Source organism: Dipodomys ordii, unplaced genomic scaffold (assembly GCF_000151885.1).
Source record: "Dipodomys ordii isolate 6190 unplaced genomic scaffold, Dord_2.0 Scaffold79, whole genome shotgun sequence".
NCBI lineage: Eukaryota > Metazoa > Chordata > Mammalia > Rodentia > Heteromyidae > Dipodomys > Dipodomys ordii.
The window spans coordinates 2595057-2621414 of NW_012267295.1; the positions used below are offsets into that span (position 1 = coordinate 2595057).

At 56.1% G+C, this 26358-nt stretch overlaps 1 protein-coding gene across 1 annotated transcript in view; it reads right to left on the minus strand.

Moving 5' to 3' along the window:
- Positions 1–21169, minus strand: part of Cacna1i (calcium channel, voltage-dependent, T type, alpha 1I subunit) — an 86071-nt gene extending 64902 nt beyond the window's left edge. The window contains exons 1-3 of the mRNA XM_013024817.1: positions 20940–21169; positions 1954–2065; positions 1043–1176 (exon numbers count right to left, since the gene is read on the minus strand). Of these exons, the coding sequence (XP_012880271.1) occupies positions 1043–1176; positions 1954–2065; positions 20940–21169 (476 nt within the window). The remainder of the gene's footprint in view (positions 1–1042; positions 1177–1953; positions 2066–20939) is intronic.
- Between the last annotated feature and the right edge of the window lie 5189 nt (positions 21170–26358).

Here is a 26358-nt window from a genome sequence, read left to right on the forward strand (position 1 = left end):
CTCTACCACTTGAGCCACAGCGTCACTTCCGGCTTTTTTCTTTTTGCTTATGTGGTACTGAGGAATCGAACTCAGGGCCTCAGGCATGCAAGGCAAGCACTCTACCACTGAGCCACCTTCCCAGCCCCTCCTAGATTATTTTCAAGATGGGATCTTACTTTATGCCCAGGCTAGCCTAGGCTTCAGTCTAACCTGGGCTTCTCTGTGCCGCTGCACGAATCCCTATGCGCCCCCCCCCCTGTCCCACACACACACAGCTGGGTAACAGGCATGTGCCACATGCTTGGCCATTGGTTGGGCTGGAATCCTGTGATCCTCTTCCCTCCCCATCTTCTCTTCCCAAGTAGCTTGGATTACAGGTTTGAGCCACAGCAGCTGACTTACTAGGTTTTGTGGTGGTGGTGGTGGTGGTCAGTTGTGTGGCTTGAACTCAGGGCCTGCGTGCTACAAGGCTAGCGCTTTACCACTTGGAACCATGGCTCCACTTCCAGTTTCCTGGTGGTTCACTAGAGATAAGGTCTCACAGACTTTCTTGCTTGGACTGTCTTCAAACCATGACCCTCAGAGCTCAGCCTCCTGAGTAGCTAGGATTACATGCGTGAGCCACCAGCACCAGGCTCTTTTTATTTTTTTTTTTTTCAGACAGATCTTGATCTATTGCCCAGTCTGGCCTTGAACTCCTGGACTAAGCGCTCTTCCCACCTAACACAGCCTATGTTCATAAGGAATGACCATAGTTGAGGGCCAGGCCGTGTGTGTGTGCGTCCGCCCTCCACCTCCACCGCTGGGTGACCTCGCTGAAGGTGATAACGACGGATACAGCTAACTCCTATCAGCACTTTTCCCAGGCACACATTTAATCAGCCTAACGCAGACCCCGGCTCTGCGGGCGGCGCAAGAGGACACGCAGGACAGGAGGGACACCTGTGTCCCTGGGTTGGTCAGCCAGGGACATCGCTCCCCCTCCCCGGCACCCACCTTGCCTCCAGGAAGCGCCCAGGCCGGCCCCAGGACCCTCCGCGCACCACAGCCCGCTACCTACCCTGCCATGACAATGAAGAAGTCGAGGCGGTTCCACGTGTCTCCGAGGTAGCACTTCTTGCCGAAAATGCCCAGTGCCACCATCTTGAGCACCATCTCCATGGCAAAGAAGATGAAAATGAAGTCATCAAAGACCTGTCGCGCAAGAGGAAGCAAGCCAAAGTCACCATGTGAGTGGGGACAGGAGTGTGGGCAAGAGGGCTTGGGAAAGATTCTAGAAAGATCCTGGGGCAGGAAGAGAACTTCAGAAGCCCTGGTTCAATGCAGTCATTCCACAACTGAGGAGAGGTTGGCCTAGAGAGGGAAATGAACTTGTCCCAGGTCACACAGCCCTGTCTCAGCCCAAGGCACCAGGGGAGGAAGGAGGCAGGAGATCTCACAAAATTTAATAATCGCCACACAATTAGATGTACATGTTAGGTCTGCACTCTCTTCTGTGGTTCTCACCGCAATGACCCCCAGGGTGACCCCAGAAGTTAAGCAGCCTACTCCAGATCACACAGTAGGCTGAGTGGCCAAACAAGGATAGAGAAACTAAGGACTAGCTCCAGAGGCTCTATAGAAGGAACCAGCTTAGGATGGGCCCACTGGATGGGGGTCTGGGTGCTGGTCTTGGCTCCTCTGTTCAGTGGACACGCCCTGGGGGTGGGGCGGAGCTGTGGGGGGCGGAGCCACAGGAGCAGAGCCTGATGGCCTGCCTGGTGGGGTGGGGCGAGGCTGTGGGGGGCGGAGCTGCAGGGCAGGGCCTGAAGGTTGGCCTGCCTGGCAGGGCAGAGCTGTGGGGGGGCGGAGCCACAGGAGCAGAGCCTGATGGCCTGGCGGGTGGGGCGGGGCTGCAGGGGGCAGGGGCGAGGCCTTGAATGGTGGGGCCACACTGGGGGCGGGCCCTCAGGTGGGCGGGGCCAGGCTCACCTGCAGGATCTTGCAGCGCTCAGACAGGCAGTCCATGTCGTCGCAGGGCTGGTACATGCCCAGGGTCACGCAGTTCAGCAGGATCACCAGCATGCTGATGCACTCAAACCACGTGCGTGTGAGTCAAGGGCAAAGCCTGGCAGGGTGGCTGTGGGGTGCGCCTTCCCTTGGAATGTGACAATGTGACACCACCACCTCCCCCAGGACACAGGCATGCATGGCCCCAGGGCCACAGCCCCTGCCTGAGGACCTGTCTTCCCTCTCCCCCCCCCCCCCCAGCTCACCACAGGCCTGGCCTCTCCATCTCTGAAACCTCTCTCTGACTGCTCCTGGCCTCCTTCTGACCACCTTCCCTCCCGGGCCACAGCCCTCCCTCCAGTCCAGGCCTGGTCTACAGCTTGCCCTGGGCCTTGCAAGAAGACTGGCCAGACTTGTCCTTGTCCTTACAGGGGCCTGAACTCAGAGCCAGAGCTCTCTCTCTCCCTTAGCTTTTTCCTTCAAGGCCCGTGTTCTGCCACTAGAGCGACAGTCCACTTCTTCCTCGTAGTGGTTAATTGGAGATAAGAGTCTCATGGAGGGAGTCAGGAGAGAAAAAAAACTGGGAGAAAATGAGGGAAGAGGTAACAGAAAGAAATGTACTCATTACCTGACTTATGTAACTGTAACCCTTCTGCATATCACCTTTACATTTAAAAAAGTGTCATGGACTTTTTCACCCTGAATGGCTTCAAACCATGATGGCTCAGATCTCAGCCTCCTGAGCAGCTGGATTACAGATGTGAGCCACCTGTGCCTGGCTAGGCACTATCTCTACCCAGCAGGAGCAGGTCTAGGAGGAGGGGGGCTCCTCTGCACCCCGCCAGCAGCAGCACCTTACACTCCTTTCTCACAGTTCTTCTTAGTCCCTGACCAAGTGGGTCCTATCCCACCATTCTCTCAGTCCACCAATTACAGAACCTAGAAGCTCAGCAGAGTGCAGTGGTACACCTCTGTAATCTAAGCCATGGGAGAGAGGAGAAAAAGGAAGATCTGGAGTTTGAAGCGAACTTGGGCAAAGTTAACACTGCTTGCATTAAAAACAAAAACTTCAAGCTGAGCACCAGTGGTTCACCCTATAATCCTAGCTACTCAGGAGGCTGAATATCAACATTCAAAGCTAGTTCAGGCAAGAGAGTCTGTGAGACTTTTATCTCCAATTAACCATCAAAAAAAGCCAGAAGTAGAGCTGTGGCTCAAGTAGCAGAGCACTAGCTTTCAGAGAGGGGGAAAAAAAAAGCAAAATCCATAGTGATAGCTTCTGAGATGTCCTCCCCTGACCCTGTCAACCCCAGGGGCTCCTCCCTTACCCCTCCCTGCTCCCTCCTTCTTCCCTTTCCCCCTCATTCCCCCTTCCTACATTCACATCTCTCCAGGCCCTTCCAGACCTCAATCCTTGTGTTCTATTCACACTCAATCTTTCTCTACTGCTAGAACCAGCATTCCAGAGCACAAGAGTTTTGCACGCCTGGCTCTAACAGAAGCTCAATAAAAGTTTGCTGGGTGAAGCTGGGCACTGGCGAGTCATGCTTGTAATCCTCGCAACTCTGGACACTGAGATCTGAGGATCTTGGTTTGAAGCCAGCTCCGGCAGGTAAGTCCACAACAATCTTATCTCCAGGTAGCCACAAAAAGCTAGACATGAGCTGTGGCTCAAGTGGTACAGGGTAGCTTTGAGTAGAAAAAGCTAAGAGACATTGCCCAGGCCATGATTTCAAGCACCAGGACGGGGGGGGGGGGGGGGGGGGGGGGGGGGGGGGGCGGGGGGGGGAGGGAGGGAAGAAGAAAAAAAGTTGGTTGAATGAACAACTAAATAAGGGCCTGGACACCCCACCCCCCAGGAATTCTTCAGTGTATCTGGCGGAGACCCCCACATGCTGGACCTCCAAGCCCTACTCTAGGCCTCAGGAGCCCCCAGGAGGGTGACCCGGTTTCCCTGGCAACGGCCCCTCCCACTCCAGCCCTCTGGCTCACCTTCTCTGCCCCCTCTCATCCCTGCCCTGCTCCTTCCTGCTCCCCCCCAACCTGGCTGCCACTCTCCTGCCACAGCCTGTAATTAATTTCAGTCGCTGCCAGGGCCCCCTTCTAGCTCGAACATCTCTCAGGCAGCAGCTTCATCATTAATTAACTTTTTTGAAGTTCAAACATTCTAATTACCAGTGAAGGTCCGTCCCCCTGCTCCCCTCCTGCCCCCCCTCCCTCCCTCGGCTGCACCTTCTGAGGCCTCTGCCCTCCCATCATGTCCAAGCCCAGCAGCCTCCCTTGGAGGCTAGGCTTCTCCCCTCTTCCTTACCACCCATCTGCAATGGGTGCATTTACAGATGAGGTAAACTGAGGCCCCTCCTGGCATGTACTAGAAGAAGTACCAGGTCCCCAGGGCTCAGAGGCTAGCGTTCTGCCCTCGGCCTCCTTCCTCCCTCCCAGCAGCCCTGTGCCAGCCTCCTCTCACTCCTCTGAAGGCTCTGACCCTCTGTTGTGCCCTCACAGATGCCCAGGCAGACGCATGCACCAATATCCCGAGCTTTGTGCAAGTGTCACTCACTGAATCCTCTGGGCTCTGTGATAAGCCCCACTTAGAAACTAGAAAACTAAGACACAAAGGGAGGCGGATCCACCCAAGGTCATCAGCTGAAAAGAGACAGAGCTGAGACACCAAACCACAGCCTGCTTTTCTGTTGCCCCACAAGCTCATTTATCCCTGCCAGATTCACCCGCCTGAAATACAACTCTAATTATGCCCCTGTCCTGCTCGAAAGTCTTCCACAGCACTCCACCTTCACCCTGCCAAACAATGGAGGCCTCCCAGACTCTGACCCCAACAAACTCTGCTGACCTTGGCACATAATTAACTCCTTCCCTTTTGGCAAACTCCTACACACCCTTCAAAGCCCTGCATATTTCCCAAGATGCACCTCAGCCGGCTCCAGTCATGAACTTGGCCAACACCATGATAGTTGCATGCCAGGTACCTAGGGGATGTTGGCTGTCACCACAATCCACGGGGAACAGCCGGAACAGGCCTGGAAGGCTGGCAGGACTTGCCCAAGGTCACTGCAGCCCCACAGTCCTCCTCTGTGTCAGACTTCAAGGCACTGCCCACCCGGAGGCGTCCCTGGCGGGCTGAGGGAGCGGCTCTCATCCCTAGACTGCCTGGCTTCAGAACTTTGCGATGGACAGCTCATCCCCCGCTTCCGGCGCTTGGGGAAATCCCAGATGGCCCTGTCCTGGGCCCTCATCCAAGAGCCTCGAGGCTCAGAACTCAGGCCAGAGCTGGCATGGCGGCCTGCGGCTCTGACATGCTCCCTGCTGTCACAGAGATCAAGGGCTCCAGCCCTCCTAGAAGAGCAGCCGGACCACGTGGCGCTGGGTAGCCGCGTGCAGAGGGCCCTGGGGGTCCTGTTACATGCACAGTAAGATAGCGCGCTGCCCCAGACCCTCCCTCCTGTCGGGGTGATCAGGAAACAGGGCCAGAGACCCAGCCACCCAGGCAGCCCACATCCCCACCCACAGAGCCTCCTGAGCCCCCACTCCATTTTACAAGCCCACCGGGTCCCTCCAGGTCCCAGCCCTGACTGTGACACCACTGAGACCAGCCACACGGCGGCCATCGAAGCCAATCAGATCCCTGACGGGCAGCCAGGAGTGTTTCTGATGAGGGCAGATGGCAAGCAGATCAATGGCGATACGATCAATATGGTTTCCTTGGCAGGCGAAGCCGGCTCAGCCCAGGGCCGCAGAGGGGAACAGCCAACAAACCCGCTGGGTTCCTCAGCAGCGCTGCCAGCCGGGGTGACCCCAGGGAGCCTCCCCCTACTTCCCAAAGTCCTCTACACCCAGGCCTCAGAGCCCAGCAGGAAGCTGGTGAGCATATATGAGCGTCTGCTGTGTGCCAGACACCAGGTCCACCTGGCAGTGATCGCAGACCTGTCCTAAGTGAAACGGCGAAGAGCATGTGTTTACCTAGGAGCTTTCTGATCAAGTAAATATATTCTCTCATTTAAATCAAGCTTGTGTGTCCAGGAGTGAGGGCACAGCACACAGAGCCTGTGGAGCTGAGCACACCTGGGCTCTGCCACCAGGTTCAGCAGGCCACACCTCTCCTGCAAGAGTGCCAGGGCCGCCCCTCTTCATGGCTTAAGGAAAAAAAGCCATAAAGAAGAAAGCCACGGGACTGGCAAGGTGGCTCAGTGGTAGAGCGCTTGCCTTGCATGCATGAGGCCCTGGGTTCGATTCCTCAGCACCACATAAGCCAAAAGAAAAAAGCCGGAAGTGGTGCTGTGGCTCAAGTGGTAGAGTGCTAGCCTTGAGCTGAAGAGCTGAGGGACAGCGCCCAGGCCCAGAGTTCAGGCCCCATGACCGGACCCCCCTCCCCAAAAAAAAAAAAAGAAGAAGAAGAAGAAAGCCACAGGCCAGGCACCGGTGCTCACGCCTATAATCCTAGCTACTCAGGAGGCTGAGATCTGAGGATCACAGTTTAAAGCCAGTTTGGGCAGAAAACTCCATGAACTCTTATCTTCAATTAACCACAGAAAAGCTGGAAATGAAGATGTGGCTCATGTGGTAGAGCACTAGCCTTGAATGCAAAAGCTCCAGGACAGTGACCAGGCCCAGAGTTTAAGCCCCAGGACCAACAAAAAGAAGAAGGAAGAAGAAGAGCCACAGCCTGGCACCAATGGCTCACATCTGTAATCCTGGATACCCAAAAGGCTGAGATCTGAGGATTGCTGTTCAAAGCCAGCCTAGGCAGGAAAATCCATGAGACTCACCTCCAAGGAACCACCAAAAAGAGGGAAGTGGAGCTGTGGCTCAAATAGTAGAGCCCTAGCCTTGAACAAAAATGCAAAGGGACAGTGCCTGGGACCCTGAGTTCAAGCCCTAGTACTGGCATGGAGGAAAAGGAGGAGGAGGAGGAGGAGAACAGAGGATCTGCTGGTGAGTTGATGTGACCTTGGGTTGAAGGTTAAAGGTCATTATAAGCCATTACTGCCCAGCCACTTGTGAATCTCCACTTAAGGCTTTCAAAAGAGTCAGCCGGCCACCTCAGGCCTGGCTCCCCAGCCAAGTTCCCTCCGCGGGGAACTTCGCTTTACAGATGAGGAAACTGAGACACCAGGAACTGGCTCAGAGCCAGGCAGCACCGTGTGGCAGGGCAAGATTTCTGCTGCGCCCTGCTAGCTCCGGACTCGCCCTACCACATCCAGATTGGCACGTGGCTGGGCACCCGGGAGGGACCCTCACCCCACCGCCCTCACCGTCTACTCCCAGGACCTGTGCTGGGTGACTGGGCTGAGCGGCCTCCACCAGGGTCAGGGACAGGCTGGTTCTGTGGGGTGGAGGTCATGGGGGAGAGGCATCTGCGTCATCTGCCTAGCCGCAGGGTGGCCAAAACGGGCCAGATTGGATAACCCCACTCCACCACAGCCGGAGTCCTAAGAAGGCCGGGATTGCTGGGCACCGGTGGCTCACGCCTCCTAGCTACTCAGGAGGCTGAGATCTGAGGATCACGGTTCAAAGCCAGCCCAGGCAGGAATGTCTGTAAGACTTATCTCCAATGAACCACCAGAAAACCGAAGTGGCGCTGTGGCTCCAGTGGTAGAGCGCTCACCTTGAGCTGAAGAGCTGAGAGACAGCGCTCAGGCCCAGAGTTCAAGCCCCATGACCAACCAAAAAAAAAAAAGGAAGGCCAGGAGGTGACATGGATGGACCTCCTGAGACGCCACCATGCCAGGGACCTCTCACACCCGCCAAGTCCCAGGCAGGTGGACAGACAGTGGTCCAGGCCAGGTGCCCCCGGACAGCCTCCTCCCAAGACACCAGCCTGAGGCCTGCAGGGTTTCCATGGTGACACCACCCTCCCCGGCCCCTCCTGGCCTGGCAGACTGCACAGGTGTCCATGATGGGGGTGGGGGCCTTCTGGGAGGCGGGTGGAGAGGGTGAGAGTGCTGGGCATTGGAGGGGGCAGCCACGTTTGTTTTTATTTTCGGCAGATCTGAAATCCAATCCATTTTGGCTCAGATGTCTCAATGAATCAAGTAAAGGAAGGGGGCTGAGGCTGCCTCCTCCTAGACGGAGGATGGGAGGGAGGGAGGGAGGACAGCCCCTGGGGATGGAGAGTGGCCCCTCTTCCCAGCTCCCTCCAGGCTGATCTCTGGTGCACCCCAAGATGGGGACCTCAGGCTGGGGGCCCTCAGAGGCCTAAGCTCTCTCACCCTGATTCTCCAATCAGGCCAGTTCCATGCTTCTCTGGGGCCAGATGCATAAACATCTATGGAGTACCTGCTGTGTGCCGGTGTGTGCACTAGGGTACGAGATAAAGCGGGCTTACTTTTCTCTAGAGATGCCTGAAATGGGTCCCTGTCCCAGGACCCAGCAGGAAGTACGACTGTCTTAAAAGGAGCCACAGTTGCGGTGACTACCCTGTTGAACAGCCTGCACATTCTGGGCCTGTGACTTTAAAAGAAGGACATAAACCAGCCATTCATTCACCCACTCACTGACTTAACTAATCTTGATGGATAGCAACCACTCTGGAAAGCTCTGAAACAATGTCCATGAAAGCTAAGCCCATACAGGATGGTGACCCAGGCACAGACATCCAGCAGGTCAAGACCAGGGTGCTGAGAAACACCTAGGGCCTTTGCACCTGGTGCAAAGAATTACTCAGCCCAAAATGTGTACAGAGCTAAGGTTGAAAAGCTCTAGGGGATATCCTGTGATGGAATATTATGCAGCCGTGAGAATAAAAACACAAATGACTAAGAGACAGGACAACATAGATGAATCTCCACCGGGTAACATAAGCCAGACATATTAGAGCAAATAATGTCTGGATCTAATCCTATGAAGTTAAAAATCAGGCAAAGGCAGGGAAGGTGGCTCAGTGGTAGAGCGCTTGCCTAGCATGCATGAAGCCCTGGGTTCAATTCCTCAGTACCACATACACAGAAAACGCCAGAAGTGGTGCTGTGGCTCACGTGGTATAGAATGCTAGCCTTGAGCAAAAAGAAGCTCAGAGATAGTACCTAGGCCCCGAGGACAAGCACTAGGACTGGCAAAAAAAAATCCGGCAAAGTTAATCTTCAGTGAAGCAGGTCAGAATAGTAGTAACTTGAAGGGGTAACTCTGGGGAGTAACAGACAGGGGATGGAGAGGTGGAGTCGCTGGTGGTATGAGGGTGGCTACAGGAAAGGAGGTACTGGGAACCACCTAGGTGGCACACTAAGATCTGTGGCATTACAGCCCATAGATTGTACCTCAATTTAAAAAAATAGAACAAGAAATAATAAAAAGCAACTGCTTTTTAATCCTAGTTACTCAGGAGGCTGAGATCTGAGGATCACAGTTCAAAGCCAGCCCAGGCAGTAAAGTCCATGAGACTCTAATCTCCAATAAACCATCAGAGAAACCGCAAGTGGCGCTGTGGCTCAAGTGGTAGAGTGCTTGCCTTGAGCTGAAGAGCTGAGGGACAGTACCCAGACCCAGAGTTCAAACCCCACAGCTGACAAAAGAAAGAAAGAAAGAGAAAAATTAATAATACAGCTATTTTGAAAACACAAGCATGCTGGGCACCAGTGACTCATTCTTACAACCCTAACTACTCAGGAAGCTGAGCTCTGAGGATCAAAGTTTAAAGCCAGCCTGGGCAATGAAGTCCATGAGACTCTTATCCTCAAGTAACCAACAAAAAGCTGGAAGTGAAGTTGTAGCTCCACAGTTCAAAGCCAGCCTGGGCAGGAACAGTGGTTACACTGCTAGCCTTGAGTGAAAAAGGTACAGCGCCCAGACCCTGAGTTCAAGCCCCAATACCAGTATTAAAAAAAAAAAAAAAAGGCCTCCCATCGGTGGCTCACACTTATAATCCTAGCTACTCAGGAGGCTGAGATCTGAGAATCAAAGTTCAAAACCAGCCTGGGCAAGAGAAGTCCATGAGACTCTTATCTCCAATGAACCACCAGAAAACCGGAAGTGGCACTGTGGCTCAAGGGGTAGAGTGCTCACCTTGAGCTGAAGAGCTGAGGGACAGCGCCCAGGCCCAGAGTTCAAGCAGATGGGCTCCAGTATCCTCGCCCTTGCTCAAGGCTGCGGCCAGAGCCCTCCCACCGCAGGCAGGTCAGCACACGGGAATCCACGCACTTCCACACACATGGAAGGAAATGAACGACCGAGATGGCGAGACCCACCCCTCACGACACCACACTGAGTAGAAACCCAGTTCACAACACAGCGGAGCTGCTGGTGCCAGGCCACCCTGAGCCGCCGCCTCTGCAGACTGGGGGGAAGGGGGGCAGGCAGCCAGGCGACGGACAGTCTCTGGATCCTGTGGGGAGGGCGGAGGGGGGGACGGAGTGAACCCCCTGCCTTCCTGGCCCCTGGCCCCAGCCCTGCTTCTCAGAGGCCCCACCATTTGGAAACTTGCTCCATTTGGCCGAAGCTCTGATTGCAGATGCCCAGTGAAGACGCTGTGCCCAGCACAGACAGCCGGACTGGGGGAGGCGGTGGCAAGGGGGTGGGGGCTGCCAGGCTGGCAGCCATGGCAAGACGCTCTGGCCAAGGAGATGCCAGACACTACTGCTTCAGCTGCTAGTGAGGAGAAAGTCTGGGCAGGCAGGGGCTTGGAGCCACCACTGGAGGCTGAGCAAAGCCATCCCTCTCTTTTTGTGGTTGGTCGTGGGGCTTGAACTCAGGGCCTGGGCGCTGTCCCTCAGCTCTTCAGCTCAAGGTAAACGCTCTGCCACTTGAGCCACCCCACTACTTCTGGTTTTGGGGTGGTTCATTGGAGATAAGAGTCTCATGGATTTTCCTGCCCAGGCTGGCTTTGAACCATGGTCCTCAGATCTCAGCCTCCTGAGTAGCTAGGATGACAGGCGTGAGCCACCAGTACCCAGCTACAAAGCCATCCCTCTTGAACCTGAACTCAGAGTGTCACCTACAGAAGCTGCACAGGGGCCACTGCAGACTCAAAGGGAGTGAGACCCTTGTCACTCGGGAGCACCAAGGGGGCAAAGCAGGAATGTCTGCCCAGGAGAAACTAGCAGCTTCCCTTCCCATCCTCAACTCTCTCTTCTTCCCAACAGCCATCCTTCACCATTAAGAATTCTACACTGAAGCCAGGCGCCATGGCTCACACCTGTCGTAATAACTACTCAGGAGACTGAGACCTGAAGATCAAGGTTCAAAGCCAGCCCAGGCAGGAAAGTCCATGAGACTGTTATCTCCAATAAACTACTCAGAAAAAGCCAGAAGTGGAGCTGTGGCTCAAGTGGTAGAGCACTAGCCTTGAGTACAGAGAGGCTCAGGGACAGAGCCCAGGCCCTGAAGTTCAACCCCCAGGACCAGCAAAAAAATACATTAAATAAATATATAATTTTGGATGTATTTTAGTTGTTCTTTGGTGACACAGGGGCTTGAACTCCTGACTTCACTCTTAGGCAGGTACTCTATTGCTTGAGCAATGCCTCCAACCCTTAAGTAGATAATATTTTTTAAGCTCAGGAAGCCAGTTACATTCAAAATTAGCCAAATAAAATTTGAGACAGAATCTCACTATGCAAAATCCACACTGGCCTTGAAGTCCCGATCCTCCTGCTTCAGCCTCGTCTAGGGCTGGGATTCCAGACCTACATCACCACACACAGCCTCAAAATCATCTCAATGGATGTGCATGGTTTTTGGTCCACACAGAAACAACAAGCCCAGCAGAGGTCCAACGCCACATGGTGACGCGTCACATGACCGACATACACGGCCACCGTGACGTGACTGGAAATCGCCAGTGACTTCCAAGGGTGGCAGCCGCAGGAGCTACGGAGAGCGCCACCTCCATTACTATTAAAACGAATGTCAAACTTCACGGGTCACTGAAACAAATCTGCAGCTCATCCCCTCCTTCCCCCACTTGGAGCTGAGGAGCCCTGGGTTCTGGAAATTCTCCCCCTGGGCCCCAGGAGGCTCCAGAGCCCCGGCCCCACCCTGGGCTTCATCCTCCACCTGCTGCGTCTCTGGTGCCCAGCTCGCCTCGCTCTGACCCCAGGTCCCAGCCTTCCGTGGAGTGACCAGAGTCCAAGGCATCCCACCCCCAGCTCCCCCCACCCCGATGTGTACCCCGAGCTCATGGCCTCATGTTCTCTCCAGACCACCAAATTCCCTGGGCTTCCCATCCCACCCCACTCTGGAAGTGGTCCAGACTAGAAGCTTCTGCAGCTTCCCTTCCTCCGGTCCCCCCACACTCATCTCAGAGATCTGCCCCTCTCACCCCCACCAGCCCTCCTCTCCACCCACCCCTCTGCCCTGGAGCAGAGAGCCACCCCTCCTTCCTGAGGTTCTGGACCCCCTCTTCCTCTGGCCTTACCCGTCCCACACCATACATCATACCCCCTCCACCCAGCAGCCAGGCAGCATGTCCCAAACCAGAGCGCTGGGCACCTCCTGTGTGCTGCGCACCTACTACATGCTGCACACATAGTAGGGCAGGGCCAAGAGCCAAAGCCTGGGGAGACCGGCGTGAGGAGCTCCCAGACTAACAATGGAAGGAGCATAGGTAGAGTACCAAAGGCCCTGTAAGTGGCCTAAGGAGAGAGTGGCAGAACCCAGCCGGACACTGGGCAGGTGGCAGGAGGAAGGGGGGAGGGGCGGGCGCTGGCAGACAGATGAGTGGACAGGTGGATGTGAGCAGGTGGGGCAGGGATGACGGACGTGCAGACGGTGAGAAGGCGGAAGGAGACAGACATGGAGGTAGGGGCTGGTGGGTGGACAGGGGGATGGGGGGGTGGGGGGATGGTAGCCGGATGAGGCCAGGGGCTGGATGGTGGTTAGGAATGTGACACTCCAGCAGCAAACAAGCCCCACGACCACTTAGGCCTGGGCCCCATCCTCCCTGCCTCTCGCTGTCGGCCTCCCTCTGTCCACCTGCCCCCAGCCTCTGACCTCTCACCTGGGGTCAGGTGTCCTCGGCCTCAGAGGCCACTGGAAAAGTCTCTCTCTCTGGGGCAAGGCTGTCCTGGACACTGCAGGAAGTTTGTCCCAGAGGGAGAAATCAGCTCTGACTGAAAATCACACAGCCCAGAGCAGGTCTGGTGCTCACACCTGTAATCCTTGCTACTTGGGAGGCTGAGATCTGAGGATCAAGATTCGAAGCTAGCCTAGGCAGGAAAGTCCTTGAGACTCTTATCTCCAATAAACTATTTCCAAAAAAAAAAAAAAGCCAGAAGTGGAGCTGTAGCTCAAGAGGTAGAACACTAGCCTTGAGCAAAAACGTTCAAGGACAGCATGCTGCGCACGCGCACGTGCGCACACGCGCGCACACACACACACACACACACACACACACACACACACACAGGAAAGCTGGCGCCAGTGGCTCACGCCTATAATCCTAGCTACTCAGTATGCCGAGATCTGAACATGGTGGTTCAAAACCAGCCTGGGCAGGAAAACTTGCGAGATTCTTACCTCTGATCAGCTACCCAAAAAAAGCCAGAAACGGATCTGTGGCTCAAGTGGTAGAGCGCGATGCCTTGAACACAAAAAGCTCAGAGACAGCATCCAGATCGAGCCGCAGGGACAGGCACTGATAAAAAGGAAAGGAAAGGAAAGAGAAAGAACACAGCCCACCCTTTCCACTCCCGATTTCTACAGGAGAAACTGATGCCTGGGGGGAGGGCCCCCTGCCACAGGTTACCAAGCTTGGCAGAGCCAGGCTTGTGCCCAGGTCTGTGCCCAGCCCCTGGGCACAGCTGGTTCACCATCACCACCCGCCTGGGCATTCCTGTGCCATCACCTCTGCCCTACACCTTCCCATGGGTGTGGTCTCCCATCCCACGCTGCCCACCAATGACCTCAGGTGGTACCAGGCCCAGAAAGGCCAAGACACACTCCGTACCACACAGCTCCAACCAGCGGATGGGCTGGAAGTGGAAAGCAGCCCCACAGGAACGCTGCAGAGTGAGATTAGCAGGAGGACATTCTGACTGATTAAAAACACGTATTGATTTCCCTCCGAGGGAAACAAATGAAGCCATTTGTCTCCCAACAGGACCGTGATGGGGTCTCAGGGAGAGACGGCAGGTCGAACGCAGCTTGTGAGGCCCAGGCAGGATGAAGATGGAAATCCAATCCTGCTTAAACCCCGGGGAGGGGGTGACAGCCCCAGCCTGCCCGGGCCTGCTTCCGTCCCACCAGATCAATGGCACCGCCCCGGCCACCACCAGGCCGGGTGGCCACGCACAGGAACTTGGCTAGTCTGGCACTTGGCTGTCCCCTGGACAAGGCCGGAGCAAAGCACACAGTAGGACTCTATTTTGTGTGAGTGCTGGTCCTGGGACTGGACGCTGTCCCTGAGCTTTTTTGTTCAAGGCTGGCGCTCTACCGCGTGTTCTTGCAGCCTTTTGCTGGTTAATTGGACATCAGAATCTCTCAGGCTTTCTTGCCTAGGCTGGCTTTGAGCTTTGATCCTCAGATCTCCATCTCCTGAGTCGCTGGGATTACAGGCGTGAGCACCAGCGCCCAGCTCAGTAGGACACCAGCACCCTGTGGCCGGCCCGTCCCCGGAACCCACCTCCATGATCACAGCGCTCAGCGCTTGGCCAGCCCAGGCCTCAGCCAGGACACACCACGGAGCCCACTGTGGGACTGCCTCCAGGTTCCCTTCCACAGGGGCAGCCTCCCCCAGCACCCCAACAATCACACGCCCCCTGAGATCACAAGAGGGGATTCTCTCGATGGGGCAGGGGGAGGGGGTGCCAGGCAGCCCCTCTGGGCCCCTGGACCCATGCAGTCCCAAGGACTGGGCCTCCCCAGGGCGCCTCCCTCTGACGCTCAGGCTCCGACCCCTGCTGAATGCCGCCTGTGGGAACCTCCCGGGGTTTCCAGGCCTCAGTCTCCCCAGCAGGCCACTGCATTCTGCCCGACCTATCCCTGCGGGCCGCCCGTCCCTGACACCCGCTGTGCCAAAAGCGCAAGCGCTAGCCAAGCTCTGCCTCGCATCGTTCCCACCCTTGCCTTCCCTTACACGATTTCAGGAGCCTGTTCTGGAAAACTCTTATTCATACAGCAAGACCCAAGCCAAAAGACCCCTCCTTCTGCAGATCAGAATTCACAAATGCTCCGAGGCTGGGTCCCAGGTAGAAATCTCCAACCTATAGAACCTGACCTTGCCCTGAGGAGGTAGGAGGAAGACAGGGTCTCCTCTGGCCAAGCTAGGCAATTCTGATGGGCTAGCCAGCTTGTCTTACTGACCAATGAGAACATGGCTCCCACTGTGGCCTCCAGAGCATGGGGGTGGGAGGGAAAGAAGGGGGGGATGGTACTTAATGTTGACTTTTATTTCTGAGAAAAACAACTTTCTCCACAGCAGATGGAGGAAACGGACAATTTCTCAGGCATGTGTTGCCTCTCCCAGAAATGTCTGCTACCCGTCTGGACAGACCCAGTAGGCCAGGACGGGAGGAGGAGAGTCCCCTCCCCCAGAGAGGCCCCCCCAGCCATGGAGCAGGCGGGGTGGGACAGCTACACTGCAGGCCTGCAGGCCTGAGCTCCAGCCTGCCCTGGCTTGACCCTAGCTGGACCTGCGGCCTCGGGCAAGCCTTGCTCCCTCCCTGAGCCACAGGATGTACAGTGTGCTGAGACAGGAAAGTACTTGGGAAACTAGAATGTTCTGGCTGAGCCACCGGCCCTGCCCCCCAGGGTCTCAGCCAGGAAGTTGGGGAGGTCAGCCTCCCCCCCAGAAGTGAATCCATCCGGGGCTACAGGACAACCAGGTGGAGGCCATGAGTCCAGGTTGGTCAGTTGTTCTGGACCCAGTGTGGAGTAGCAAGGATTAAATGAGCAAAGACTAGGTGAACAAATGAAGGGGAGAGGAGAGAAGGGCAAGACAGAAGCCACATGAGCCCCTTGGGCACAAGCAGGTCCCTTGCCCAGGAGGAAGGCCAGCTTCGGGGGCAGGGGGAGGGGGGACACAGTCAGGAGAGGGGTACTACCAAGGTCACACAACGTTGGCCTGCTAGCCCCATGCTCTCTCCGTGTGCAGGGGAGGGGAGGGAGGGTGATGCCAGGGCAGGAGGGGTGAGGTCTAGAAGCTGCCAATGTCCCACAGACAGAAAGAGACTGCAGGGAGGGGCGGAGGGGAGTTGGGAGGAGGAATGCGTGACAGCCAGGACCTCCAGCACGGCCCGCGGAGCCTGGATCTGCAGCGGGAGGTTCTGAACGGACGGAACCCCGGGGCATGCGGGGGTCTGTTTGCTCCGTGCTGGCCCACGAGCTCCCAAGGGACCCTGATGCTCCTAGCCGGGGTCACCTTGCTCCCCATTTCCCAGATAGAGCCTGGCCAGTGACTGCCACAGGGGCAGGAGCGCTCGCCACAGAGAGGGAGCCGAGAAGTGGGGACCCAGCATCCATTCCACACCCCCAGTCCTGCTCTGTGTGGAGGAAGGTGACTTGATCAAGGTCAGCAGGCTCTTGCAGTTCCTGCTCCTCCCCCCCCCCCCCCCCCCCCCCCCCCCCCCCCGCGGCTCATCCGGAACAAGACCTTCCCTGACTTCGAAGCCACTGACTCCCGCCACGCACGGCTGGCCCGCACTGAGGCAGAAACGCTGTCAGGCTGAGCACTGGCTGTCCACGCCAGGCCCCACCCAGGAGCATGCTGGGAGGGGAGGACTCCTCAAGGGGAGAGGGGTAAGAGAGCCAGGGAGCCAGCAAGGAGACTCTGAGCAGGTATGCTGAGAGCCTGGAGAACCTCACCTCACCAGCCCCACGGTCTGGAGCTGCCAAGCAAGCCTCCCTGCCCTGGGAGTGGATGGGGGTTACTCTGGGGTCTGCAGATGGCATCTCTGCTGCAGCCTGGCTGTGCAACCAGGCTAAAAAGTAACTACTCTGAGCCTCTTTTGTCATCTAGGAAATGGGGCTATGGGGCACCTATCTCTGAGGATGGCTAAGGGGATTATGGGTGACATTGTGGGCAGTGAATGCCCTCTGACCAGTAAGCACCTTTTCTGTGCTATATAGAACCACTGGGAACCTTACAGGAGCCCACTCTAAATATTTGTGATGACCCCATTACAGAGATAAGAACAGCTGAGGCTCAGGAGGTGAAATCAAAGTATACATGTGCCACTCCAAGGAAAGGTCTAAAAGTCTAACCTAGGGTGAAAGTAGATTTCTAGCGGATAGATTAGTCGTGGCTGCCAGGGCCGCCCAGCTGGAGGATGCTGTGATTGATTAGCAATGTCTGCATTGGCCAGGGCTTGGCCACAGTGGTGGGGGAAGGGGGGGCGGTGTGGTCACACCAATTCACCCAAACAACAGACACTGGATCTGATTTTCCTTGGGAACCATGTCTTCCGAAGGTGTGAGGTTCCCTCTAAAGACCTGCCACCAATGTCTTATTGAATCTACCACAAGGAGGGTGTAAATGCAGCAGTGCATGAGAGCCTGGCTCAGCCTCAGGCCCCCCTAATGGTGACAACCATGTGCTGACACTTTACTACAAATCTTACCACTACTCTGCCTTAGGAGCCGCTCAGGCCTTCTGTGAGGCCTGAGAGGTGGATGCTGTCACCCCATCTGCTGGAGGGATGGTAGGGAGCTGGAGATCACCCGGCTATCACTATACAGAAAGAACAGGCAGAACCAGCCTCCAGGTGTGTCTGACTCTGGTGGCCACACACCACCTCCCTGCGAGTCACCCCACACCATCCATCTCCGGCTATTCCCACCCAGGGGCCTGCATGTCCGTGACTCAGGCGGTGACTCAGGGCCTTTCTCTGGGGTGAGCAAGGAGCTGAGTCAGGAGCAGCAACTTCAAAGGGCAGCTGGCCAGGGTCAGGGTCCTCAGCAGGCTATCCTGGAAGACTCTGCCCCAGGGGGCCTGGAAGTAGCTCATCCCTGACCTCCCCCCATGCTATAGCCCAGTCGGGAGGTGGCAGGGCATTCGCTAAGAAGCGGTGCTTACAAGGTCCAGTATAATAGTCACTGCCCAAGCCAGGCAGCTGCAGGTCGGTGAGACATCCCGCAGAGAACAGGCAGCACAGCCACACCGCCACTGAGGGTCACAGGACCACACACGGTCCCCAAGGCCCTCCATGCAGAGCGTCAGGCAGGCACACACACATCGCAGGTCAGCCCTCGACCTCAGTGCCCTTCGCTAAGTATGGGGGAAGGACGGCTTCTGTCCAGGAAAGAACTCCAGGAATCTAATGGAAGCTGAGTTTCCACTGATCACCTCCAAGCCCTTGATGCTCCCCTCTGTTCTACGCAGGGTCCTTTGTGGGCCCCAAGGTCCCTCAGCTCCCTGTGAGCTAGCCCCCTCCCGCCCCGATTCAGCCAGCAGAGCCTTAACCACCGTCCCGGGGTCACCGGGCACAGGACTACAGCCCCGGGACTCCAGACACACAGCTGTGCAGCCGCCGAATTCTAGGCTTACAGTCTTTGGAACACAGAAATTTTCTCTTTGGATCAGAGTCACTTCGAATTTTAATATCACCCAGCCTTACGTTTTAACCCTTAGACTCAGTCACAGATGTTTCGGGCCAGCGAGTCTTCGTGTCCCACAGCCTGGCAACTTTGAAGGTGCCCTGCTTTTGGATTCTTACAGCTCTTCCCTGACATTCTCACTAACACCTGAGCTACCTCCAAGCCCGCCCAGCCTGGGCCCGCTGGGCTGCAGGATTCCCCTCTCCCCAGCAGCCAGGGCTGAGAGTCCTTCTAAAGGGAGGAGGAAGGCCAGACTTCCTTCATCCCCACCGTCAAACCAGGGCTGTCTTAAATAAGAGGAGGGCACTTCCTGAAGCCTCCCTCACCCTCATCCTAAGCCAGCTCCATCGTTGACCCCACGCAGGGACGGGGGATGAGCTGGGGCTCAGCCCATGGCCACACAGCAGACATCACGGGAACCAACGCCCTAGGTGGGGTCCAGCTCTATGCTGGCCATAGACCATCCAAGCCAGGCTCCCAAGGTCAAGGCCACCTGTACCCAGACTGCTCTGGGTGCAGTACACATTGTCCCACACACCACGTGGCAGAGCCAGCATCCACTTTTTTTTTTAGGTGGGGAGAGGGGTCAGTCATGGGGCTTGAACTCAGGGCCTGGGCACTGTCCCTGAGTTCTTTTGCTCAAGGCTAGCACTCAACCACTTTGAACCACAGCGCCACTTCCAGGTTTTTGGTAATTAATTGGAGATAGAGTCTCCCAGACTTTCCTAGCTCGGCTGGCTTTGAACCGTGATCCTCAGATCTCAGCCTCCTGAGTAGTTAGGATTACAAGTGTGAGCCACCGGTGCCCGGCTGCCAGCATGCGCTTTTGTGAAGAGCCCCCTACCACCCAGCCCCGCGCCTCAGCCCTGGTTCCCGTGTGACCTGCTTTATACTCTGCAGCTCGGGCAGCCTCAGGAATCACCCCTTGCCAGGATTCTCGCTGCCCTCTCACCAGCCACACCTCCAGCTCCTCTCTTCTCAGGCCTGTGCCCAGAGCATCCTCCTCCCCTTACCCTTCCACCCAGCAACCCCATTCATCAGTGAGACTCAGCCTCGACATTCCCACAGGCGCCCAGTAAACTCACGAAAGGAGCCATGTCCCAGTGGGGAAGCAGAGAACAAGACAGGCTTACCCCTGCCCTGGTCATGAGACCCCAGAAGGAGTAAGTGGTAAACTAAATCCCATGACTAGATGTCACAAGAGGAGAGTCCAAGAGGAATCACAGTGGAGCTGTGATTTAAAAAATGCAGCAAAAAAGCCGGGCACCAAGTGCGCACACCTGTAATCCTAGCTGCTCAGGAGGCTGAGATCTGAGGATCGTAGTTTGAAGTCAGCCTGGGCAGGAAAGTTTGAAAGACTCTTATCTCCAATGAACCACCAGAAAGCCAGAGTGGAGCTATGGCTCAAGGGGTTGAGCACTAGCTTTGTGCAAACAAGAAAAAGTCTCAGAGACAACAACCAGGTCCTGAGTTCAAACCAAATCAGCAAAGCATTTGGCCAGGTGAAGAGGGAAGGGGAAAGCACTTCAGACAGAGGAAAGCACCCGTGAGAAGATCTTGGGTCCAGGAACACCCAGAGAAGCAGCATGCTAGAAAATGAGGCTGGGATGGGCCACGTTAGGACTGGGCTCTGCACCTCCAGGGCAGTGGGGAGCTACGAACCATGGTGAGTATGTCTCCCAAAGCTCCCAAGCAGAAACCGTTCTCAATGCAAGAGTGTTGAGAGCGGGACCTGTAAGAGTTGGCTTGGCCACGAGGTCTCTGCCCTCCTGAACAGATTAATGTCATCCACTCGAGAGCTCTTCTGTGATTTTACGAGCGGAATGTCAGCACAGCAAGTTCTGCCCTCCGTGCCCGCCCTGGCCTCTCTGGCCCTGCCGCCTGCTGTCACAGGATGATGTGACACAAAACAACCTCCCCCCAACCCGTGCCCAGTGCCAGCCCCCCGGTCTTGAACTGCCAGCCCCTCAGAACTACAAGAAATAAGGAATTTTCTTTTTAAAGTTAAAGTTCATCAGACCAAAGAAATAAATAATTTCAGATACCCAAAGGCAGTCATTAAACGAGATTTAATTCAAAAATAAAAATAAAAAGGGAGTGCCAAGCCCTGGCAGTTCATGTCTGCGATCCGAGCTACCCAAGAGGCTGAGATCTGAGAATTGTGGTTCAAAGCCAGCCTAGCAAATAAATCCACTCCACAGAGCTGAGGTCACACCAAGGATATTCCAAGTCAACAAACCACAGGATTGACGCCCTCCCTGCACCTTGCCATGGTCATCAGAAACTTCCAGAACCTTCGTATAAGCAAGACCCCAGGCCTACCCCTCCAGCTCTCCAGACTCAACACCGGCATCCACTCAGCAGCCTCCCCAAAGCCGCAGGCCCCCAATCCAGATGACCGTGTGCTAGGCGGGCTGCCCTTCCCCACCCCCTCACCCACCCACAGCCACTGGGCAGGGCTCGGGCATGCCCAGTCCGAAGGATATGGGTTACACACCATCTTGATGCACCAGTTCCGGGGGCTGGTGGTCTGGCGCAGACAGAAGAAGGCGACAGGAGCCAGGTCTGGGTGCGGGACATCAGGATCAGCTCCATCCAGGGGCTCCTCCGGGCCTGGGGGGGACGGAGGGGGACTCCGAGGCCCCGGCTGCTCTGTGATCCCCGGCTCGGGGGCCTGGGCGGCTGAGGACGAGGGTGGTGAGCTGCTGTCAGCCATGTCAGTGCGGAGCAGGGGGCCCTGAGGAGCAGAGGGGGACATGTAGAGGCACCCCTGGCCCCCCCTCCCCAGCCGGCCTCCCCCTCTCCCAGAGACAGGGCTCAGCCAGTAAACCCCCACCCCCACCCTGCACCTCCCCGGCCATGGGGCCTGCAGAGGAGCAGAGGCCTGCGCTGCATCAGGCAAGTGGGGAATCGCTTCCCAGCTTGTAGTAAACCAGGGGCAAACCTGGCCAACGCTATAAACTTGGGGTTTCCTGAACCACATCCCCCAAAACAGTTCCAGGGCCAGAGTTTTGGTTAGGGTTCTAGTTCATTGGTAGAGAGTGTGCCTTTAGCATGCAAAAGGCTCTGGGTTCTAGCCCCAGTGTTGTAAAAATAAAAAATAAAGGCTTGACCCCAGTAGCTATACTTATCATCCTAGCTATTCAAGAGGCCAAGATCCAGAGGATTACAGTTGAAAGCCAGCCTAGGCAGAAAAGTCCTCGAGACTCCATCTCCAATGAAATAGCAAAAAAGCCAGGCTGGAGGCATGACTTCGGAGGCAGAGCACCAAACAAGCAAATAAGCAAGCCAAGTGAGCCAGCGAGCCAAGCAAGCACAAGGCCAAGTTCAAACCTTGGTACTGACTGAAAAAGAAAAGAAAAAACTAAGCTGGGCACAGTGGCTCACACCTGTAATCCTAGCTGTTCAGGAGGCTGAAATCTGAAGATCATGATTCAAAGCCAGCCTGGGCGGACAAATCCAAGAGACTCATCTCCAGCAAAAAGCTGGAAGTGGAGTTGTGACTCAAGTGGTAGAGCATCAGCCTTGAGCAAAAAAAAAAAAAAAAATGCAGAAGAGAGCACATTATCCCTGCGCTCAAGACCCAATGCCAGGGGCTAGGAACATGGCTCAGTGGGAGAGTGTTCACCTAGCATGCACGAAGCCCTGAGTTCTTCGATTCCTCAGTTCTACATACACAGAAAAAGCCAGAAGTGGAGCCATGGTTCAAGTGGTAGAGTGCTAGCTTTGAGCAAAAGAAACTCAGGGACAGTGCCCAGGCCCTGAGGCAAAAAAAAAAAAATATCCAGTGCCAACACACACACACACACACACACACACACACACAGAATAAACAAAAGAGGAGAAAAAAGGATGCTATTGTTCACATTGTGATTGCTAGGGTAACATGCTACAGGAAGTTGGGGTGCTGTGGACTCAGACACCAGGGGACCTCATGGAGACACCTCAGACCTGCAGTGAGCCCTTGAGCCCTTGGCCTAGGGTTACGGCACACACACAGCAGTGGGAAGTCAGGCTGCCTCTTGGCTCTGCAGAGGGAGACCAGGGGCCCAGGCCCGCCTCACAGCCAGGTACCGGCGGAGCTGGGACACGGTGGGGGCCGCTTCCATGCCATCTGTGGCCTGGGCACTGCTGGGATTTCTCCTCTGGACCAACTCAAAACCATTCACGCTTGGCCAGCGGCCAGGCTCACTTCCTGGCCTGGCCTTGCAAACCACACCGCTGGCTCTGGTGCCAGCCCAGGGGCATCTCCACTCCTGGCCTCCCCCATCATCTTCCAGATGGGGAAACTGAGGCCAGGAGAAAGGATTAGGGTGCCAAGGCTACTTCCTGGGTCAAGTGCAGAGCCAGGAGGTGATGAGAGGCAATATGCCCAGCTCCAGGAATCCAGGTCCACCTGGTGCACCAGTTACCATGGAGGCCTGGCCAGGGCGCCTCCCTCTAGGGGCCACCCACCCCTGAAGATGCATCTCCTGGTCCAGCGCCCCCAACAGGGCCAGGCTGGGCAGTGGGGCTGAGCAGCAAGGCCTGCCTCCCTGGCACCTACCCAGCTACTGCCGGTGACCATAGGGTTATCATCTGATCTACCTTGAGCTGATGCTTCTGGACATTTCTCTGGCTCCCAGGGGCAGCGGGCGGGAGTTGGCATTTCCTGCCACTCTGCCTGGCTGATCAGAGAGGCCCAGTTTTCTCCTGAGCTCAGGGCTTTTGCTCTTGGTTCCAGAAACCCAGCCACGGGCCTTACATAAGCTCTAGGAATCTTGGATGGCCACGTGTCGGACACCCGGGCAGTTCCAGGTATTCTCCGTGCCGTGCCAAGCTCAGACCCCACGACTCCCTGTGCCAGGCACACCGCCCCAGCCCTCCTGAGGCCTGGAGCAGCCGCTGGTTGGGCCACGCCTCTGCTTCGGCTGTCACCTCCCCGGGCCCGTTCTTCAGACCTCGCTGATTCATTCATTTGTCCCCACTGTGGGCAGCACGGGAGCTCGGTTGGTGAGCGTGGCACCTGCCCGCCCTCAGCCCTCACTGTAGCCAAGAGGAAAGAGAGAACCATTGACTATTCTTCTCACCCTGCTTTCCCATAGCTCTTCTCACTGCCACACAAACACACCCCACCAGTCCTGGTTTTATAGCCCCATGATTTGGTGTGTCTGTCTGCTCAGCCTGTCAGCAGTAGACACTGGGGCCTGGAACATTCCCGGCTGTGTCTTGCCAATGCCTGGAATGGCGACTGGAACATACTAAGTGTGCAGTGAAGATTTGTGGAGTAGATGAATAAAAGTGCCAGCAGGGAGAAAGGTGGGAAGGGAGAGAAAATACCTTGCCCTCTCTACAGAAAGAGAGATTAAAGAGAAAAGCAAGAAGAATCGGAAGGAGCCATCTTGGACAGCCTAGGGGAAAGGCGCTCAGGGGAGCATGTGCAAGGGCCAGGAGGCTGGCCTCATGCTCGGTGCATTTAAGGAACATGAACAAGGCCAGTGTAGCTGAACCCGGAGCACAGGAGATGGCACTGGGGACGTTAACAGGGCTTCCTACAAGTCCCCAAAGGAGGACTCCAAGCACAGGGAGGCTGTGGCCAACAGGAGAAAGCTGGGGAGAGGGGCTGGGCTGGACAGATGAGCCACGAGGTGCAGACACCCAGCATGGTGTCACCCCAGTGGCAGCCTTGACCCAGCACTGCTGAAAAACCGTCCTGCAGCCCCCAGGAAGGAAGAACGGCCTGGCCCGCATTCCCCCCTCCCCCCCCCCGGGGCTCTGAGCAGCATCTCATCGTTGTCCTTGGCTCTATGCTGTGTAAACTTGTCCTTTGCCTCTCGCTCCTGCTTAAACCTCCACATGGCTATTGTCCGTCCTCACACCTCTCCCCCCCAACCCCCCCCCTTGCTGTAGGAAAACACTACCACCAAGGCCACCACCCAGACCCCCTCCCCACACCCCCAGCCCCACATCAGCCCTGCCTGTGGCCCAGCTCCGCCGCCTGGGTGCCCTTTACCAAAAAAGCCCTTGGGGACCAGCAGCTGGGCCAAATGGCAGCTGTGTCCCAGCTCCGAGCCGCCAGCAGACAGAGCGGAGAGGACTCAGCTCGTCAGGCTCATGTCCCAGCTAGGCTCCTGAGGCCTAATCCTGGGTGTCTCCCCCGCCCCACAGGCCAGCCAGGTGGGACGGCAGGAACTACTGACCGTCAGAAACGGGGCAGGAGCGGAGGCCGGTCATGCCAGGAACCCCCCCACACACACACTCCTGACCCCACCCACCCGTGTTTCTCTCTGAAAAGCTGGGCTTCTTCCTGCCTGCTCCAGGCAACAGGCTGAGCATGAGGACAGCTGGACATCCCAGGGGCTGCTACCCCGGCCCTCCCTCTGCGATCACCACAGCACCATCACCACCACCATCTCTACCATCGCCACCATCATCATCTCCACCATCACTACTATCATCACCACCATTGTCACCACAACATCTCCACCATCATCACCAGCAGCAGCAGCAGCAGCATTATCACCATCCCTACCATCATTACCATCATCAGCTCTACATCCACCATCATCACCATCATTAACACGATCTCCACCATCATCAGCATCTCCACCATCATGACCGTCACTACTATCGTTATTACCATCAACACCATCATCATAACCATCAACACTATTGATGGTTATGATGGTTATTGATGGAAAACCATCACTAACACCTCTGCCAGTTCCCACAACCCCAAGACGTCTTCCGCCATGGAGGAGAAAATCAGGGGGCCAGGGGAGTCTAGCAGTGCCCAAGGTCAGCCAGATAGCATGAAGCGGAGGTGGTGGATGGAGGTGGCAGCAGGGATGCCAACTGAGGTCTACCCATGCCCAGGCCCAAACACAGGGCTCCGGAGCCAGCCTTCCCCTCCTGGCTGAATCACCAGACAGGGGAAATGCAACTGCTGGTCCCCACAAGTCTCCCAAGTCTTTGCAAGACAGGGGATGCCTGCCTTCCAGAGCTTTCCAGCCATCATTCAAGAGCTCTTGGGGTCTTTGTGCCTCCAGATCTGTCTCAGCGGAGTTCAGCCACCTCCTGTCTGCTCCAGGGGCTTCTGTGAAGAAGGGATGTGGGACAGAGGGGAAGAGCAGCCACCCAGCCCGTGTGTGTGTGTGTGTGTGTGTGTGTGTGTGTGTATGCATGCGCATTCTCAGTGCATATATGCTCACCCACGGCAAGCACCTCTTTTATCCCTCTCTCACTATCAGGAAGTAACTAGAGAAGAACAAGCAGGAGTGCATTTGGAACTGAGACCCCAGGTCTAAGGGTCAGAGCACCTCAGCCAAGCTAACCATCAACATCCAGGGAACATCAGTGTGCTGCTTCTGAACATGGCTGCTGGAAGCCATGATCTATATTCACTTGGGGTTCTTGTGGTCAGTTTGTCAGTTTGGGGGGGGGCTTGAACTCAGGGCCTGGGCATTGTCCCTAAGCTCTTTTTGCTCAAGGCCTAGTGCTCTACTACTTTTAATTTTTTTTCTTTTTGGGTCCGGTCGTGGGGCCTGAACTCTGGGCCTGGGCGCTGTCCCTCAGCTCTTCAGCTCAAGGCTAGCGCTCTACCACTTGAGCCACAGCGCCACTTCTGGCTTTTTTCTTTTTGCTTATGTGGTGCTGAGGAATCGAACCCAGGGCCTCAGGCATGCAAGGCAAGATAAGAGTCTAAAGGAGGGACTGGGAAGGTGGCTCAGTGGTAGGGTGCTTGCCTTGCTTGCATGAGGCCCTGGGTTCGATTCCTCAGCACCACATAATCAGAAAAAACCGGAAGTGGTATTGTGGCTCAAGTGGTAGAGCGCTATCCTTGAGCTGAAGAGCTGAGAGACAGCGCCCAGGCCCACAGTTCAGGCCCACGACCAGACCCAAAAAAAGAGTCTCAACGACTTTCCC